Here is a 21,042-nt window from a genome sequence, read left to right on the forward strand (position 1 = left end):
ACTTCTGCCCTGTATACTTTTCAAAAAAAAATTTTTTTTTTTTGGCAGCTGGATGCTATAGGGATTCAACCCTGGACCTTGGTGTTATCAGTACCACACTGTAACCAACCAAGCTAAGTGGCCAGCCTCTTTTCAACTTTTAAGTACAGACATTAATTTGTCAAGAAAATCTTGAAAGACTTGTGAAAGGAAGATGATTCCAGACTCAAATGCCCTACAGAGTCTTGCTGTGTGGGGGCAGGAGCGGGGAGTGGTTATGCTCACATGGCAGGAGGGATGTTTAACCTGGGCAGTTTGCTTGAAGATAAAAATCAGTGTGGTGCATGTTAGCCATAAAGAGTCCAGGCCCACCCAGACTGTAGTACCACAGGAATGGGTACACCTTTAATAAGCCCTCCAGCTGATTCCTCATCAGGGAATTCTGGGAAACACTGAGCTAGATTCATCCATGGAACTTTAAATGCTTAAAGGCCATGCATTTGAACATTCAAAGGGGTCACAAAGTAATGAAAACATTGGCACAACATGGTGGATTTTCGATATTTCAAAGGTACATGTTTACAGTGCAGCCACTGTAGGAAACCCAGATGTGCTTTGATCAGTAAAGTATGATAGAGGGAATGCCACAGAGTCAGGTTAAATGATACTAAGACCAAGGCTCAATGGTCAACTTCAGTTAACTGGTGTAAACTTGAGATCCGTGGCTTTGCATGTGTGTGCATTTTCAGCAAGTGGTGTTGAGATGATGAGCAGGCAGGGTAACTTTGGTAAGCTATGAAATTCTTTGGTGGGGAGTCATGCATCGATAGGAGTGGACATCAATTGAAATTCCAGTCCTAGATCTGTCATTAACTAGCTATATAATTTGGGGCAAATAACCTAAACTTCCTGGCCTGTAGTTTATCATCTGTAAAATCAAGGAACTAGCAAAGGTAATCTGTGAGGTCTTTTCAAATTTATAATTCTCTGAAATCTATGATTTAAGTAGCAATTAAAGTTGTGTGGACAAAATGAATCGTTGCATTTCAGATATCAAAAGGATCTTGGGCATCTCCTAATCCAGTGGTGATGGCCTATCTGAATCACTCATGGAATGAATTAAAAACACTCTTGGAGGCTTTATCCTCAGTCATCATGATTAGTCTGATCTTTGGTGGCATCTTAAAATCCAAAGAGAAGCCAAGAGTGAGAAGCATTGATTTAGTACAGAGTGGGAAAGAAGACCCAGGGAGGTTAAATAACTACCAAGATAACAAAGCCTATAGACAGAGCTCTCTGTTCTGACTCCCAGAACAGTATTTGCACCCCAAACTCTCATCCATACTTCTGAGAAACCATCATTCACTGGCCTTACTAGAGGTAAGCTGTTCTAAGAATAATAAAGAGGCATGAATTCCTCCCATTCTTGGGTGTCACCTTCTTGACTTGACAAAGGAAACTCAGGTTTCCTGAATCAGACCAATACTTGCTAGAGCTGGGAGGGCCAGAAGGGAGCCACACTTCCAAGAGGAGAGGGTGGGCTGCCACTGGGTTTTCTGATGCTTAGCGCTAACATTGCATTTATGTCTCTCCACCCCCACCTTTTAAATGCACGAACTCACTACTGATGAACTTTTGGCATTCCTTAAGCCTTCTCTCAAGTAGCCTTGAAGACAAGCTACAGAATTTTTCTGTTCAGAATAAAGCATCAAATAGCAACAATAACTGACTTTTTTTTGGGAGGGGGGGTGCCTGCCTGGTATAGGGATCAAACCCTGGATCTCAGTGTTATCAGCACCACCTCTAACCAATTGAGCTAACTGGCCAGCCCTACAACTGACTTTTATCAGGTATTTATCAGCAACTGCACCCTATATATATATCTGCTTTGCATTTTATAATCATACCTCATTAGATTATCACAACAACACTATGAGGTAAGTTACCCAGTTGAATAAATGAAGGATCAGAGAGGGTCAATAACCTGCCCACGGTGACATAGCCTGTCAGTGGCAAAGCCGAAATTAGAACATGGGTCCTCCTCACATATACTCCCTGGAGGAAGCAGTTTGTCTTTCAGGGCTCATTTTAATCCTCTAGGATGTCTTCTCCTTCTACACAAGGCAAAGAACAGGCGGTGACCATGCTGACAATGCAAGCTGCAGTAATTCTGACAAGAAAAGGCTATTCTCCATTGTTCTCTTTTTAACCCAAAGAGTATAAAATACATGTAAGTGATGTGACCTTCTCCCCAGCATATAGCCCTTCCCATTCTGGGCCACTGACCTCTAGTGGAGTACAAAATCAAGATGCTGGATAGTCAAAGCATTTAGATGCAGTAGTAGTACTATATGGCAAGCAAGAAGTATCAATTAATAACATTCAAATATACAACCGGAGACACCATAAAAATAAAAAACTAGTCTGGACTAGTCTGAGAACCTCATCAGATTCACTTCTAAATGGTTGATTGGAGTATATTATGATTAGTAATTTAAGAAACTTACATAGTGACAAGGAATAGGCAAAATGAGGAATAACTATCTCCAGGTGATAGCACTTAAGTTTGTTGTAAGTCATTCTGTACTGTGAGATTTAAACATCTGGATACTTAAAGGCTTAAAGATTATCAACATTGTTTGACAAATAAATAAGACAGGACAGACATGCTTCCGTCATGCTTCTCCATGATTATCAAGGAAACAGAAATCAAACAATGAAAGGATTTGTTGGATTACCTTTGGCCCAGGAAGTCCATGGGGTCCCTGAAAATGGAAAACACAGCTTTTAATGAAGAATTGAATCCCTGTTTCCCAGCAGAAGTGAATATTATATCAAGTAACAAAACAGATATAAAACAAGGATCTTCTTGTTTGAGCTATAGGTAGAGGCAAGCCAGGGGATGTTATTTACTACCATCCAAAACTTCCTTCCAGCTCTTGGATTGCTCTGTAATAGGAAATTCATTAATAGCAATTCTGTCTGCTAAATACCTATAAGAGGGAGGGAGAAATCTGCCAGGGTTATATGAAAAAAAAATAGAGAAAAAAGTATTTTGAACTCACATTACTCCTATTTCTCAAATTCCCATTTTTTATCTGGGTGGAATACGTGAGAAGCTTCATGAGTTTAAATGGAATAGAGGTAGGACTTAAAAGACAGAAATTTGCCAAAGAAAAGTCCCCGATTTTAAGTATCTGGGAAGAGAAAACCTTTTCTATTAACTTCTCCAGACCCAAGGTGTTGAAGAATCTAACAGAGACAGGAAGTGAGGAGCTGACAGCCAAGTTTGGGATCCTGTAGCATCACTGATTTAACTTAAAATTAAAGAAAGGATCCTAACACAGGAAGTCTAAGCATTACTATTTAAATTGCCTTTATTTTTACAAAGACAAACTCTTCAAGGCTCTTGCAACAATTGTTTACCAACAAAAGGAAATCATAATACATTCAGGAATCAGTACATAACATGTATTTTGAGGAAGGTCTAAATACAGAGACTAATTAGACAACTTAAATTAACTAAGGTTACTGTGGATTTCTTTAAACTTTTCAAGTGATTGAAAATAAACTATTTGGAGAGAGAAATATTTAAATATCCATCAGTGAATTCATATAACAGCAGGAAAAAGTTGTTATCAAGCAATGCCTAGATATTTGTTACATATGTCTACATTAGAATAATATTTTCCCTTTAGATAAGTTGTGAATAAACAATTTCAGGAAATGGCTGTTACTTTATCAGGTATCCTTATCTCATTTTAATAATGGTTTAAAATTCCTTTAAACTAATTAATTTTATGATATGAGCAGGATGTAGCATTTCTAATTTAACCTACTAATTTAAAGTGGAAGGAGTATTTTTAAAAAGCCAAAAGTAGCCATTTGCTTAATTCTTAATGAATTGTTTAGTTTTAAGAAAATAAGCTCAATTATAACTGTTTTGTTTTATGAAATAGAAATAGCAGGTACTAAGAAACAAATGACTGGGTTACCATTTGTGGCTCAGATCATTTCAACATGCTCTTTCTTAGGGCACAGTAGGAGGAAAGAGTGACCACAATTTATTTAATCTGTGTTATCAAAGTCTTCAGGTTTATTGAGACACCTTAGAGATGAATGTGACTTTACAGCCTGCCTGACTTGCCCCTATTCTGCCCCATTCAAAAGTGTTTGAAGCAGTCTGCTGTCCACATTCTAGCCTTAGCACAACTCTCATTAGTTCAACATGTAGAGAATTATACCTGTTTAATGGCTGCCTTCCTCACTAGATTTGAGATCTAGGGGCAGGGTCACTGTCTCTGATGGTCACTGGGGGACATGGGCCTGGCTCAAATGGATCAACTGAAGTACAATAAAAATGAAAAGGAGAAGATCCAGCAATATATGTCACTTGTCAATAAAAATGAAAAGGAGAAGATCCAGCAATATATGTCACTTGTGGAATAAGCTTCAGTTTTTTTTTTTTTTTTTTTTTTTAAATTTTATTTTGTCGATATACATTGTAGCTGATTAATGCTCCCCATCACCAAAACCTCCCTCCCTTCTCCCTCCCCCCTCCCCCCCAACAATGTCCTTTCTGTTTGTTTGTTGTATCAACTTCAAATAATTGTGGTAGTTATATCTTCTTCCCCCCCCCCCCGGTTTGTGTGTGTATGTGTGTATGTGTGTGTGTGAATTTATATATTAATTTTTAGCTCCCACCAATAAGTGAGAACATGTGGTATTTCTCTTTCTGTGCCTGACTTGTTTCACTTAATATAATTCTCTCGAGGTCCATCCATGTTGTTGCAAATGGCAGTATTTCATTCGTTTTTATAGCTGAGTAGTATTCCATTGTGTAGATGTACCACATTTTCCGTATCCACTCATCTGATGATGGGCATTTGGGCTGGTTCCAACTCTTGGCTATTGTAAAGAGTGCTGCGATGAACATTGGGGAACAGGTATACCTTCGACTTGATGATTTCCATTCCTCTGGGTATATTCCCAACAGTGGGATGGCTGGGTCGTATGGTAAGCTTCAGTTTTTATCACACTATTTTATAAATGTTCTTATTGAACATTTCATTAAAGGGTCCCAAACCTTGGACCATTCTTTAATGGCTATCATTATTATCTTATTTTGCTACAAGTAAACTAGAGCAGTGACTGGTGAAAACGATTTGCTAATGTTCACACAGTAAGGTTGGAGTAAAGCTTGCCAGAGCTATCTGTCTTTCCTCAACTCTCCTATCACAAATCTACTCTCCCTCTTTCCAACAGATGTATTTGGAGGAGTGAAAGACAACACTGTCAAGTCAGTATATATCAAAGCGTCTCATATTTTCTGTCCACTCCACAGAGTAGTACAAAACACAAGACGGCTGTTTAGAGGGATGTGCTCATGTTTTCTCTAGTAGCATGCTCAAACCAACGATTACATTTTGGAGAGAGGGAAACTTACCATGGGGCCAGGTGGACCATGGGGACCTGGTGGGCCTGGTGGACCTATTATCTGTATATCCAAAAGATAAATATGGGTTTGGTTACTTCATTTAGATGAGGCAGTTCTGCTTGAATCTTGTGCTGGGGCTCTGCTAAGGCCATTAATGGTTGCAGAGGAAGACAGAGACTGGAAGAAGTGATGCGTTTGGTTCTCCAGATTTAGAAATTCCTTTATGTGAATAAAAAAACTTCAAAGAAATACAGTTGTTCTACACAAGCCAGAATAAATCAAAAGCACATTAAGAGAAAAGGAAGCAACCGATTACCAAGAAATGCTATAATGCCACAACCATCATTAAACTCTCAAATATTTCACTAAGCGTAAACAGGGCTCTGGAGAAAAAAAAAAAAAAAAGGATGTATGTTCTATATTCACAAAGCTCTGCCCACAAGTGTTTGGGGGGAAACTATTGATTTTCTCCTCAGGATTAGACAGTCCTCTGAAAAACTGCTCATAACTCAGACCTCTGAGACACTTTGTCTCTCACTGTACAAGGCTGACAGATATTTCTTCCACACTTTGACGAACTAAGAGTTTGTGGTCTTTCTGCTATTGATAAGCCACCTGGCAGAGGCAGAACTAGGTAAATAATAGGCTGGTGTCAGAGTTTTCCAGGAACCATGGAAGTTCAGCCACCAAAGACTTACAGAAGGACCCTGAGGACCTGGCAATCCAGAGTCTCCTTTTTCTCCTTTCATTCCATTGGCACCCTACAAATAACCATTAAGCAGAGTTAAGCAGGTAAAGTGACTTCCAAAGTGTAAGAGACAAATGAATTTTCTCCCCAAACCCATCATCTTCTTGAAATTTTATAATATTATGCATATGATATATAAAAGAAAGATTTATCTCCTTGTATTTTAGCCTAAAACAGCAAGCTTACTAAAATTCCTAGGATTGTGGGTAATGTGTGAAATCAAATATAAAGTAAATAAAAACTAGGTTGGGCTTGATTGGTTAAACTTTACAGAGTTAGACATATTGGCTTATAAATGTTAAATCTTTTATGGTGGTGCAGAGTTACCTTTGCTATTTAACTTTTAACTTAGTTTTCATTGACATTTATTTATATACTTCCTTGTTTAAAAAAAGATCTAGGGCAGTGAAGTTTACTACATTTTTTTTCTTTTTACAATTTTTATGTTTTCCCCTCCAAATTCTCAGTAAAAATTATGGGGGAAAACTATAAGAACACCATCCTACAGTATCATACACACAAAAAGAACACTTCCCAGAGCAACTTGTTTTTTTAATTGTTCTATATTTTTTGGCTTGTTTACTTCTTTATTATGATTTATTTTATAATGATCATTTATACCATCTTATGCATAGTAAATTAAAGTGACCAATTATATTTACTTTGCTGTCTTCTAGAGAATATAATTCAGGAAAACATGAAGGTGATAATTTATTTGGTTACATGCTTAAAAATTTTAGTTCCCCAGTTGTAGTAATAATAATAATAATAATACCAATAACACCAGAAATATCTGAAAATAAAAATATTGCATGAACCACTAGATGAGATTGCAGCTAATAATATAACTCTTTTCTAATTGATTAATTCATCTTAATAAGAACCTATCATAACACATATAAACATACCGGTAATCCAGGAAGTCCAATTCCTCCTTTTTCACCTGGCATACCAGGGTCCCCCATGTCTCCCTTGGAGCCTTTGAGTCCCTACAAATGACAGGATTTGCATGTGAGAAGCATACTGACTCCTGATTGTTATATCCTTGGGAAAATAGAATTTCAGATCAACTTTGTCAATAGGTGAGTCCTACACTGAAATAATTCTGATTTTCATTTTCAGGGACAGTTATTTCTTACAGCATTATATGATTTCAACATACAACTCTGATATTAAAAACAAGTCTTCTCCTTAATCTTCTTATTTAATACTTTCTCCTGAGGAGTATATGTTCTCTAACTGTATCACGAAATCCTCTTGATTTCTTATGATTTCCTTGATTTTTGCTATTTATTTTTTGTAATTAATGAAAACCCAGAAAACATTAAATACCTTGAAACTAACCCTTTTGATTCAATTATGAATTCTGAATTCTCTCCACATTCTCCTGGTCAGATTCTTCCTTTAGGGCAGGAGTCGCCAAAGCCAGCCCAGGGATTGTTTTGTACAGGCTGAAAGTTTTTAAAATTTTTTAAGGGATATAAAAAAAAAAGATGCAACAGAGACTATACATGGCCTGTAAAGCCAAAAACATTTACTATCTGAACCTTTAAAGAAAAAGTTTGCTAACTTCTGTTCTAGGAGAAACCCTCAGAGATACTGCCATACTCTAAAAAGCTACAAGTGTCCTGCTTGTTTCTGTCTTTTCTAAGGATCTAGCAAATTAGTTGTAATCTTTATTTGGAGAAAGAAAACACTGCCCAAATCACGCATAAAAGCAATATCTAATTTCATGGAAACTATGTCACTGATTTTAACCTTGAATTAGTTGTATTCACTGCAAAAATTAGACTATTCTTACTAAATTGGTAATGATCATACAAGTCTATTAAAAATTTACAAAGGGGCCGGCCCCATGGCTCACTCGGGAGAGTGCGGCGCTGGGAGTGCCGAGGCTGCGGGTTCAGATCCTATACAGGGATGGCCGGTGCACTCATTGGCTGAGCGTGGTGCAGACAACACCATGCCTAGGGTTGCGATCCCCTTACCAGTCAAAAAAAAAAAAAAAAAATTTACAAAGGAGTCACTGGTAGATTGAAGGGGAATATTAAGAATGAAACTAAAGCATCATATAGTTTGTATGTTTATGCAAACAAGACTAATATCTAATTTAAAACCAGTTGCTTTTTAGATTAATGTGACAGTCTCTAGAACAGATTGAAAAAAAGAGACGATATCATGAATCAACACTCATGACTTTTTCGGCTTCGTACCTATAACAAAAGTAGTGATCAATAATGATGCTTTAAATAACCGCATATATCTTTGAAAATTACCTGCTCTCCATCAGCTCCGGGGATTCCTGGAGATCCTTGCTCTCCCTGTTAATATAAAAAGTGATGGCTCGTCTCCATTTGTGATTGGTAACATTAATTAAAAATGATGGTAGCTGGTTGACAGAACAATATGGAAATGCATTGTAACCCAAGAATATTATAGCACATATCTAAAGTAAGTGAAGTAATAATCTTTCTGGAAGATTATGTACAATAATACTTATATGTAGCTAAGATTCAGTGCTTTTTTTTTCTCCATGTGAGATGCAAGCTAAACAAAAATGTCAAAAAAAACTTTCAGAGAAAACTTGATAGCTGATCATATCTTCTAGCAACAACCTATATGCCTCAGTTGGTTAATATTTTTTCTCCATACAAAATCTGTATGGTTTCTCTTATTTTTCAATCTAGGTAAAAAGCAAAACATAACAGTTGACCAAGAAAGAACAGAATGCAAAGCCTCATGAATTTACAGTAATATTTTAACTGGCACAGTTTGAATAGCAGATACAAACTCATAATGACTGTGAGTGTGCTATTTCCAGAAAAGCCTCACTGAAGGATATAATAAATCAGATAATATCTTAATCCAGCTAAAATTACTTTTGGATCAATCCAATTTCCTATACTATGCTAGGAATGAACTAAAATTTACTACTTATATTATGATTTATTAGAACTTTGACAAACTCAAAATATGACTTATGTTTTTTTTTAAACTGAAGATGTTCCATTAAAAACAAATTTAAACAATATGATAGAGATTTGTTCAAACAAGTGTTTAGTCACCTTTCAGTTTTAAAAGGTACTGAACATACAAATTCCTTGAAAGGTAAGACATTATTTTATATCAATGAGTCATTTATGTGAATCCTGTTACAAATATCCTTGATTCCCAAACCATGAAAGTTTTGTAAAAGCAGCTCTTTTGAGTGTAAGTGGCCTGCCTCACAAATTTCCAAGGGAGCCAACTCGAGGCTATATTTCCTAGAAAGGCTTGTTTGGTGATGTTATAAACCACAATATTGAAATGATTAGACCTCCTTTCCCTGGTAAAAACTTTAAGAGCCATGGCCACAGCATGAAATTTGAGCTTTCCAATGTTTAAGGAAGGCATGATCTTGTGGTTTCAAGTAAATGAAACAAAAAAAGGAGCAGAAAAGGGCCTTTCCTTATTTCAGATTTCCTGGTCTTTGTGGTAGCAGCAAAGTTTATTTTACCACCACCAAGTCTGCTGAGGTTGGATGCACCTGGCTAAGTCCTCGTTCCATTCAGAGTCTGAATACTTGTCAGCACTCTGGGTCCAATATTGATTGCTCTGCTAAGTTTTACCTTTAAAATGTGACTCACAAATGTTTAAAAGAAAAACATAATTCATGAATTATTCATTTATCCTTCACCCCTCAGATGTGGTTTGTAAGAGTTATTTGATGTGTAAGAAATCAAATGATTCTTGATAAAAAACAAACGCTAATTGAACAAGTTCCCATCTAGTCAGACAGTCCTGAGATGAAGATGAGTTCCACACTTGACTCGGGCTACATTTTGCTGTCTCTTGGTCATAGTCACCTCAATTATCTGAACCTTGTCAAGGAGAGATCATGGAAAGCATAAGGGACTAATCGGCTAACACTAGATCTCAATTACAAGACCATTGTGGGGTGGGTATAGGGGGATGGTAGTGGGAAGGACGGCACAGGTGGGAGGTCAGGGAGAATGACTAGCCCCTCCCTGCACCACCGTCTAGACATTCATCTGGCCAACTTCTCCCTGTCTTTCAGTTTCAACTCAAAGCCATCCTTGACTCCCAAGACTTAGAGGCACCTTCCCATGCATGTCCACAGCACATGCTCTTAATCAAAGCACTTTATCTATTAATAACAGATAGTGCCTTTACTTGCCTATCTCCTTCCTTAGGCGGTAAGCTCCTTGTTGGAACCTCTAACTAGTGACTGTCCTTACTAGATAATAGTATTTTTCACAGTGTAGAGTCTCAAGAATTACTTATTGAATAAAATTAGTAAAGGAATAGCAACTGGAATATAAAACCAGGGAGACGTAGGTTTTATTGATGCAAACTCTTTAGCTAGGTGGTCCTCTTTACCTCTTTGGGGCAAGGGATGGATATCTTTTGGGCTTCTGTCGTCCTTTGGGCTGCAGAGAATAAATCCTAGAGGCTTTTGAGGTTTGTGGGGAATGAGGTACATATTTAGCATTGGAAACAATTCTGGTTCTAGAGATTTAGTCAAGTGAGAAGATGAAGCAATGAACTTAGACCTTCATTAACTCTACACAAAGGAAAAAGGAATCTGCAGATTTCCTTCTAGTTGTCTAGTTCAGGACACTAAAATACTAAAAAATAGGGATCCAGGCAGATATGTTCACCAAAATTATAGACTGTGCTTAATTGGAGCATTTTTTCCTGTTACACCTCTTAGGGACCAGAATGTGGTGGAAAATAGAAAGTTAAAAATCCCAAACCTTACATTAATGTTATACATGAAATCTGTTTGAAGTTAGAATCTATGTTCTAAATATATCTCACATAGGCAAGGACCTCAGTAATGTTTTACTTTATATTTCTTTATATAATATAAAAATAATTTTTTCTATGTACTAGATTTCTATTTTTCAATATCTAGGAAAAGAAGAGTACAAAAGCTGACATGTATGCATGTGTGCATGTGTGTGATATATGATGGACTTAGCAAATAAACTGCCTTAAGAAGCATAAACAAAAGGTGAATTTCAAAACCATTTGAATCTCCTACAAAAATCCAATGATGAAAGTCATATTTCAACACGTGTAGCTCAGTTCTGAAAAGCCAGAATCACTGGCCATGTGTTAATTGATCAAACATGATTGAATGAAAAAGCTTTAGTTTGAAGGGATAAAGCTAACACCATCAACAAATTTTAGATATATCAGGTAATTCTAGGTTTCTACTGTTTGTAGTCAGTAGGTTTCATTAGATAAGATTTAAATGGAAGAATGTCTGAATATATATAATAAAGGGATGTGATATAAAAAATGACTCAAAAATAATTCCTAAAATTGTGATTTGTGAATGCATCATGTTAAAGCTTCCCTTGTTCTTTTTATTACAAAAGAATTAGAAGGAACAATCTTTCTTAGTTTCAGAGTATATTTCCTTCAACCCTATTCTATTTAAATATTTTCTTTTTTTCATACACCACGTCTAGTGTTTCTTTACATTTATAATTGCAATGAAACCTGTTTTTCCGTTGTTTAACATTCTGTTTTTTCAATGTCCTCCCCTAAATTTAATGCCATTCTTACTTCTGTCCCTTCTTTCCAAATTTTCCTTTCTTCCTTCCTAACTTTTCCTCTTTCTCCAGGCCAGACCTCAATTTCTTTTCTTTACTCTCTGAAGCAATATTGCTGATCTGAGCTTCTCCAGCATTTTGTAAGACTGATTTTCAAAGATATATACACTTAATATAGACTTCACACTGTATGTGGTAAATGGAAACAAGTAAATAAAGAATTACCTTTGGCCCTTGTGGTCCTTGAGGTCCAGGAGCTCCAGGGGGACCCTAAATCAAGAAAAGGCACAGTTTTAAAAAGTAGCAAGTGTATGTATTAAAAGTCCTGCTTTAACTAATAAGCACACTATACACCTCTCTTATTTTTATCATAATCAGATATCCCCCAATATTGACTTGCAATGGGGAAAAATTTCACCAGTTACATAATTATAAAATCTACCTACTTATATGCTAAAGTATCAACACATTTTAGGTTAAAATAATACTGAATAAGCTTTTGGGTTGATTCTGTAAGACAATGTAGAATGGCTGCTGTGTCCACACGTGTCTTCTTGCGATGAATGAGCCTACTAATATTACCTGTGTTTCTAGACTCACTCCTTGCCCTTCTACCCCAAAGACTTTGATTTCCCAAATCCTAAAAACAAATCTATATTATTAAGATAAGGCAAAACTCTTTTAAGAAAATTAACAATATCTTTTTTTTCTTGACTTTTTCACTAAGTAGACAAAAAGTGATTCAACAGGTGGAAGTGTTGTAAAAGGTTATTAATGTTTAAAAGACACATAAAATTAAACATCAGATAAAAACAATTGCTACATTAGTACCATTTTCACCGGCATGCATCAACACCAACACCAAAATCACAAACCACAGAAATCATGCAATAGGAGTTACCGTGACAGTTAAGGTGGTAATCCTCTGTTGGGAAAACGTATTGACAAAGACAGAGTTATCTATTTTGTGTGCTAAAGTATAATAATACATTTCTGAAATAATCAAGTTTTTGAATATGTTTTGACAAGTCTGATATTTTATAAGGAATTGACAAGATACTGAGAACATATTATCCTATCTTCAACACAGTATAGTTGTAAAGATTTTTTAAAAATTATTTTAAAAATCTTATTTAAAAAATTTTATGAATGAAGAAAATACCAAAATTTTAATTAACCTGATTTAAACAATTAAAAAAAAAATGTAGTAAAGTACTATATACTAAAGGTTTGTTAGCATAATTGTGAACTGAGAAATTTTGCTATTGATAAAAGTGCTCTATTCTAGAGAGCCCTTTATTAGAGAACACTGAAAAGACCAACTGGATTTGTTTTCTCTTTTAGTCTGTAGTTCATTTGCTGCATTAGAATTAACTTGTGTGTGTGTGTGCCATGACTAAAGAAATTAGGTGACATAAAATTAATCTAGTTTCTTAAAGTGCTGGAGAACTGTAGCAAAATATACTCTCAAAGTATAAATCTCCAAAACATGATCCCTAATCCATGAATCATGTTTTTGTTTTAATATTTTCTAGTCTAGGTCCTGTGCTAAAAGTTCTGTAGGGCCTATAACCAGTTTACGAAATCACAGAGGGGAGAAGATTTTCCATCAGGGACTCCGGTAATAGAGAAACAACTGATTATATGTAAACTTGTGAATATCAGTTTACCATTATCCCTTTGTTTTCCACTACTCCATTCCAATCTGATTCAGGTTGGGTGGCTGTTTTTATTATTGTTGTAAAAAAATCTTCTTAACATTTTTTATCTCACTTAAAACACTTAATTGAACCGCTAATGAGGCTCATCATTCTTTAGAAAACAATATATTTATACACGTGTACAAATGGTTAAAGTTTGTATTCTATGATAAAAATCAGTCATGGTCATTATAGCTTCAGAGAAAACAGTAGAAAAAAAAAAAATCAGTGCTTCTAAGACAAATGCCAAAATGGCCACAAACCAAGGATAAAGTTATATTAAAAAATGTAAGGGCCTAGAATTTTGTATCATCACATCTGTGTAGCATAAGATACCACAGATTTTATTCGTAAGGAATTCATCTAGAGCAAGAATTGGATTTATAGTTACAATAAAGCTACTTCTTCACTCCTATAGTGTAGATGAGCCATTTAAACAAGGCTATTAGAAAATTATAGAGTAAAAATAATTTCTTTACCATTGCCTTCCAAGTACATATTACATTTTTAACTAGAAAGTAAAATCATAAAACCTTAGAAAGGGAAGGAAGTTTAAAATTTGAACTCTCTGAGGTTTTTCAACATGTGCCATACGTGAATTCATTTTTCCACCTGAAAACAAAGCTAGTTTTGTTTAAGGATAACATTTTTTATACTAAGCTGCATAATAAAAGAATATTATTAATGGTAATGGAACAGATGGTGTTTAAATGATTTTGTTAAATGACTAGGTTTGTAAGAACTGAAAATTGTACAGGGTTCCATCCAATTGACAGAACAAATGACAGCAAACTCAGCTAACTTCACAGTACATAGTTTTGACCGCCATCTGGAAGCACCAACGTGCAGACACACCAAAGAGTATAAAAGCTGTTGGCTCGCTTTGCATTTCTTATATCTGGCTCCTCTCAGTTAAAGCTACATAAACTCAGCAGGGTTCTCTCTTGAACTCCAGTAATGATTTAAAACCAGAATTTTTGGTAGTGATGGAGAAAGACACACCATTCTCTAGTGAGACATGATGTGGAACAGGAGACAGGAGCTAGATCAACTGTAAATTGGATGAAGCCTAACGGGCTATGTGATTTATTCCACGAGATGCTTATATGAATCCCTTTAGAATTAAAAATTATTTTCCTTCATTTCTCATAATGATGCAAGCTTAAAATCACCCATGAATTACACTAGAGAAAAGATTTAGTTTAGAGAGTGATAATTTTTTAAAAGCTTGAGTCAGAAAACAGAAAAGTTTTACTTCTAATTGTGGAAATTTAACCACCTTAAATAAAAATAAATAGCTTATTGCAATCTTTATATAAATAACGATTTTCATTAAAGCCAACAGTAAAAGTTTATATTCCTAATGTGGTATTATTATAACTGTAATATACTCCTATTTATCTAATTATCCTAGAGTATTTTGGGCAGATTCTTTAATGGAAGCAAAAATGGAATGAAATCTGCAAATCTGTTAATATCTATCACTGGTTACAGAATTAGAAGAATAAACATCTACTACATCTTCTTAATCTAATCTAATTTAATGGATTTCATCAGGGACCTTTAATCCACTAGAGTACTCTGTTAGGAAAACAAATAAATAGTTTTGAAGTGAAAAAAATGACCATAAGCTATTTACAAGCACAACACAGAGTTGCCCTAACAACCCCATTAGAATGATAAATTTTTAGGTTGAGATAAAAGCATGAACTAGTAGACTACGGTGGATATTGACTGGTTTTCAGTCATACTGAATTCAAGGCGAGAAAAAGAAACTGATAGTCTATATCCTTTCATATCAAGATGTAGGTGACAGATTTTTTTATAATGTACAGTGCTTTTAGGCACATTGGCAAGGATGAAAAAAATATTTAAATAGGTAGAAAATGGCAGAGTAAAATAGACAAACAAAAAAAACAAAAAAAAAACCCTAAGAATAATATTAGATTTCATGGGCTCTTGGAAAAAAATCTATTCCAAAAACATTCTCATTTTGCAGATAAGATTAATGAAGTATAGATGCCCTAAGCGATTTCCTCAGAATGACTCAGTTGGTAGTAGATGGGCGATTGAAATAGAGATTTCTGTTTTAGGCTAAGGGTAGCTTGTACTATGCCAGACTCTATTCATACAAAACATGCTTTAAAAACTCTTTTACTATTTTTCAGAAAATGGCCAGTAACAATGAAGCATTTCTTGGAAGATAAGAGAATGAATACCTCTTAAAGGTGGTAGCAAGAATTATGGTGCCACTGGAATTAGTTTAAGGAAAATTTACAACATTGCTAGTAAATTAAGTCTTTAAAAAAGTGCTCCTATATTTTATAAGTAAGAATTTTAAAAACATAGTGGTTATACCAAAACTTTGTGTTCTCTGTCTCTGCCTCTTTTCCTCTTTATATGCAGTTATCAGTTTGTGGGAGAAAGGGGACAATTTAGAAAACTGGTTCTAGAACTTGATAATAACCCAGAGGCTACTGCTTATGTCTACTCCACTTATACTGAGGAACATTAATTCAAGCTGTTGACTGAATAGACTGTCCAAGCAATATTTCTCCAAGCAGTAACCATGCTTCTCTGAATTTTACCAGAAGAAAAAGAATGAAAAGACCAGAAAAATAGGTTAAGCTGAAGCTAGATTTTGCAAAAACTATTTAACAAATACTTTACTAGTTGAAAACGGTAGTTGTAGCAAAAGACCCATACAAGTGTAGATCTTCCATAATTAGATCATGCTAGTGAAATAACGAGGGTGGTAAAAGTTCAAGTAGGTGCAAAATGGAGAGAGATATCTAAAACAACTAATTTGGCTTTCAAACAAAGAAATTCCTTGTACATATGAATTAAGTATAATCACTCATTCAACCAATAATCATTTACTTAAATACGTATATGCCCAGAAAATATCAGTGTAAGTCATGTTTTCTGTCACAAGAAACGTACAATCTGGTAAGAGGCAAGACTAAAATCAATTATGTAATTTAAGAACAATTAAATGTTAAACTATTGGGCCCTGATACTAATGTTTAAAAGAATTAAGAAGAAGAAGTCATCGAGATGGCAGTGGTGGATTGCAGGATAGGATTTAGATGGATGAAGAGAAGATAAGAAGAATGGGATAAACCCAGGCAAAAAAGAGGAGATTTGTATGCATATGGTAAAAAAGACCACACCAGGGAAACTCTGTGGCAGAAAAACAAACAGTTCTGGACCACAGAGCCCATGGGCTTGATAGAGCAGGCAATAGGGGATCATTCAGGTTTCTGAGCAAATTAGAGCCACCAATGTAGTAACAGTCTATGCAAATTAGCCTTGGCAAGATCCACAGGATGGATCAGAAGGGCAGGGAGGCACCAAGGGAAGAGGAATTGGTCAAGAGATCGTTACCATGTTAGGCATGAAGTAAACAGCACGTGGATCTGATTGGGAATGGAGAGAATGGGCGACCTCAACAGACACTTTGAAAAAGGAAGTAGCAGCTGGTAAGATGGAACGGATAAAGGACTAAGAATAGTTTAAAAATGGCTCTAACGTTTCTATCCCAAGAAACTCAAAAACTCATGGCATCACTAACAGAAACTAGTTAGTTAAGAAAGGGAATTCTTCATCAGGTGGGAAAGGTAACCAGAGTCATTGCATGTATTGATGGAATTCAAGAAGGCAACGGTATGTCCATATACCGCAGGAAGATTCTTTGACAGCTGGAGAGTTACAAAGGGTAGACCCAGAGATGAAAGAACAGGGAGCCATAATGTAGAAGAGCAAAGAGGGAGTGACTGTACCGAAAAAAGATCAGAGACCTCAGGCTACCAAAAATTAGAGGATGAACAGAGAAATTGGAAAATGCCAAAATAGAGTAAATCCATCAGAGAAGAAAAATGGAAGGAATGAAAGTAGAAGGTCAGAGAGACCAAAAAGAAAGAGTTTCTAGAAGAAGGTGGTTTAGTGTAAATGTCACAGAAAAGTCAAGGGCTATGGGTACAATGGGGCTTGACCTAGAGGCTATCGTTGACCTTTGTAAGAGAAGTTGCAACAGAATGATGATAGAGACTAGAATGCAAGAGGCTAAGCATGAAAAGCATGAATAGGAAGCAAAGGTGGTGGAGACAAGCCACACAGTCTATTTTTTACCTAATGGGAGAAAAAAATCAAATGGTCTCAGTAATAAGAAGTACTTACAGAGGGTTTACTATGTGACAAGCACTGTTCTGAGTGAGTAATACGTATTTAGCCATTTGCTTCTCTCAACAACCCCATGAGGCAGATACTACTACCACCATCCTTTTACAGATGGGGATACTGAGACACAGAGAAGTGAAATAACTGTCCTAGGTCACACATTTAGTAAGCAAGAGAATGGAGATTTGAACCCAAGCAGCTCCAGCTCCAGTGCTATAGAGCTTTGCTAAACTCTCTCTTCACACAAAAAGGCAAAACTGGCCAAACTAGCACAAGGTTTACACCTGATAAGGCTTAAGGGTATCTGAATGCATAAGGATAAGAAAAGGAGGGATTGAAAAGTGCTATGAAATAAGGAAGTTAAAGTGGGGCAGAGAGAAGGGGATGGGTTCACGGGAACAGGAAGGTGTGCTTGGAGCAGTGGAGTCCTCTGAGATCAGGGGGGTGGGGAAGCCCATCTTTACATGCGTTACATGGGTGCTCATCAGTGTTGTCCTCAGTGTGTGTCAGGGTGGGCAGCAGTCACTTGCCTGTAGGGCTTCATGGAGGTTGCCGTTGTAGTCTATGATCTCAGTGGCTCCTTGATCCCCTTTTTGACCAGGTGGACCCTATGACAAAAATCAACCAGGGGTAAATCATTGGAGTTACGCTAGTATATAAGTCAGAAATAGCAACTTGCAGCTCTCTGGACATCATTTTCCTACTAAGGCCCAACTGCACCTTAGAATAAATACTTACATTCAAATTTTGTCCCTAATTCAAAAAAGTCAAACCACTTCTAACTTCCTGTCTGTGGTAGGTTAAAGATATGAAACCTGATTTGAAAAGATACAATTTAACCTCTGAAACTATTTTCTGAAAATTATAAAATACAGGCCAATCTGATGTGAATTGCAAAATTTTACTGGCTTTATCCATATATATTAAAGCAACCCCTAACCTCATTTTACTCATCTATACCTCATGGCTTGCTTCCTCATTCTTTAAGAAGACTGAATATTGTTCCATGGGAAATGCTTGGATTTCCCAACAGGAATAGGATACCATGAAAACTAAACCAAAAAGGGAACAAAACCTGTATATATATAGCTTCCCCACCCCTCTGATCTCAGAGGACTCCACTGCTCCTATATATATATATGTATTTTTTTTAAGACTCTACCCTAGTTATAAGATCTGCTATTTAATTTTTATTAATCATGTCTTAATTCCCTTCTTTTTTTAAAAAAGGACTCTAAACATATAGGTTATTACTTTCTTTGTAATTGAGTTTATTGAAAAATAGAAAATTATATTAGCTGGATGGGCTATGGGTGTGAATTTCTGGAAATTCTTTTTGATTTTGGCTGTTTTAATACCTGTTGGTGAATTTTAGTTTCATGTTCTAGAGCAAGTGGTCCACATTTTCAAATCAAAGAATGTTATCTTCCAGTGTACTCATTTAGCAGAGGAAAAATAGATTAAAAAGTGTTCTTTAGACCTACTTCTCAAGAAAGTTTATTTTATTTGTTAGAATCTCCACACTCACTGCTCCTGGTGTCTAAAATCAAAGATAAAGTGGGGAGGGAGGGTGGCAGGAATAATTACAGTAGTCCACCTCCAATGCTATCATCGGGTATTATCAGTCCAAGTGCCTTTCCAAGAGCCATATGGACACTACTTCAAATCTGGGCTTATAAGGGGCAAGAATTTAGATGAGAGGCACACTCACCCTTGGTCCCAGAGCTCCAGAGTCCCCTTTGTCTCCATGATCACCCTTTTCACAATGAAAAAAGAAAAAAGTTAATTAGTAGTGGGGTTAACAGTCTAGAAATCTCTCAGGTCTGAGGATGTATTTATACCATACAGCAGCACTTTTAATGTGAACTCATGAAATGAAAGACAACGACAACTGCCAACACCAAAATGGTAAATGCTTTTTAAAGGTGCAGCTTGAAGGGATTTAAAATTCCCCTTTCAGATGACAGAGAACTTGGAACAACAATACTCATATATATGGCAACTCTCTCGCTAGGTGGGATCTGCAAAAGCAAAGTAAGTGGTTTCTATGGTACCCAAAGTAAGCTTTCACCTTTCTGATTGAGCCATTTTTATTCTTATTTTAATTTTTAAATTATATTAAAAATTATTTTATTTTAAAAAAATTTTATATTTATTTTTTATTTTTATTTTTTATTTGAAGAGACTTGGGGAAAAGGGAAAAGGAGTCAAGTAGTTGTGTTGTCTCTTCTCTGAGAAGAAAAGTATAGATAATCTGGACAGGGCTGGAAAGGAGAGCACTTTCTTGGGAGAATTAGGAAACGAAGTTCACAGGCTAGGCTTCCCTCTGATAATGAGGATCAAAGGAAAAGTTTATACGTAGGGACTTGAGTTTTAACACTCAGACGGTGCTGAAGTGGACAGCAGCCAGCCAGACCACGTTGCTAGGGCTGAAGGTCAGAGGCAGAGCAAACCCAGTGCATATTTTTTTTCTCTCTCTCTCTCTCTAAATCTCTGATGGTTCATTTATGGTGTCATTACCCCACCTGTAGAGACACCAGGAATAGTCTAAGCCCTCAAAATTCTCAGAAGTCTAAACTGAAACTTTCGAGAAAAGATTTGAACTGTATATATAGATTTGAAGGTTCTTTAAAACAGCCTTAAGTTTATGGAGTCCTTTTCCTATGTGGAAATCAGAGCATTTTTATACATCTTTCTATAAATCTCTATAAAGTGGGTAAGAACCAATGAAGATAAGCAGGAAAAAAGGTTGTAATTTATCCCATCCATATTATATAGCTACTAACATTGACAATAATAATTAAATTTGCTTTGAATGGAAAATTAATCTCTGCTCTGTTTTCTTCATTTTGCATCCATTTTTTCATGTTATTAGCTAACAGCACTTTAAAAACATGATTATGCTAACAATATATATCTTATTGCAGATAGTATAAAGAAAATGATAAAGGGAAGAATTCCAATTGGTCGTAAAATTTTAATGCAATGAAGGAAGTCAACTAACTTAAAAGCAAAGTATAATTTGAACATTTATCACAGATAGCCAGAGAATGAAAAATAAAACTATATAATACATAATTTAAATTAAGCACTTAATTTTTTCCAAAGAGGCTATTCTTATGAAAGAGAAAATATAACATTTCAAAAAGAATAGGCTGAAATACAAGAATATACAAAAACAACCAAGATAAAACAACCCACTTGTTTTGAGATATTGTCATAGGGATGAAATTATTGCAATCCCAGTGTGTGGAAGCATTTAATCTAAACCTTATTCTCTGTGGAAAAGGCAAAAACAGAGATCTTGAAGTCCTCCTGTTAGATTAGAATGGTTATCTGTTTACTGACCTTTGACCCTTTAGGGCCTCTAGTTCCTGATTCACCTTGTTTCCCCTAGTATAGGAGAATAAGAAGATGAAACAGAGAAAATGACAG

At 35.8% G+C, this 21,042-nt stretch overlaps 1 protein-coding gene across 1 annotated transcript in view; it reads right to left on the minus strand.

The window, feature by feature from the left end:
• The window catches only part of COL25A1 (collagen type XXV alpha 1 chain), a 429,426-nt gene that overhangs the window by 12,585 nt on the left and 395,799 nt on the right, over nt 1–21,042 (minus strand). Inside the window, exons 21-28 of the mRNA XM_063107468.1 lie at nt 19,319–19,363; nt 18,138–18,215; nt 11,954–11,998; nt 8,441–8,485; nt 7,073–7,153; nt 6,115–6,177; nt 5,426–5,476; nt 2,718–2,744 (exon numbers count right to left, since the gene is read on the minus strand). Of these exons, the coding sequence (XP_062963538.1) occupies nt 2,718–2,744; nt 5,426–5,476; nt 6,115–6,177; nt 7,073–7,153; nt 8,441–8,485; nt 11,954–11,998; nt 18,138–18,215; nt 19,319–19,363 (435 nt within the window). The remainder of the gene's footprint in view (nt 1–2,717; nt 2,745–5,425; nt 5,477–6,114; nt 6,178–7,072; nt 7,154–8,440; nt 8,486–11,953; nt 11,999–18,137; nt 18,216–19,318; nt 19,364–21,042) is intronic.

Source organism: Cynocephalus volans, chromosome 9, assembly GCF_027409185.1.
Source record: "Cynocephalus volans isolate mCynVol1 chromosome 9, mCynVol1.pri, whole genome shotgun sequence".
Taxonomy (NCBI): domain Eukaryota; kingdom Metazoa; phylum Chordata; class Mammalia; order Dermoptera; family Cynocephalidae; genus Cynocephalus; species Cynocephalus volans.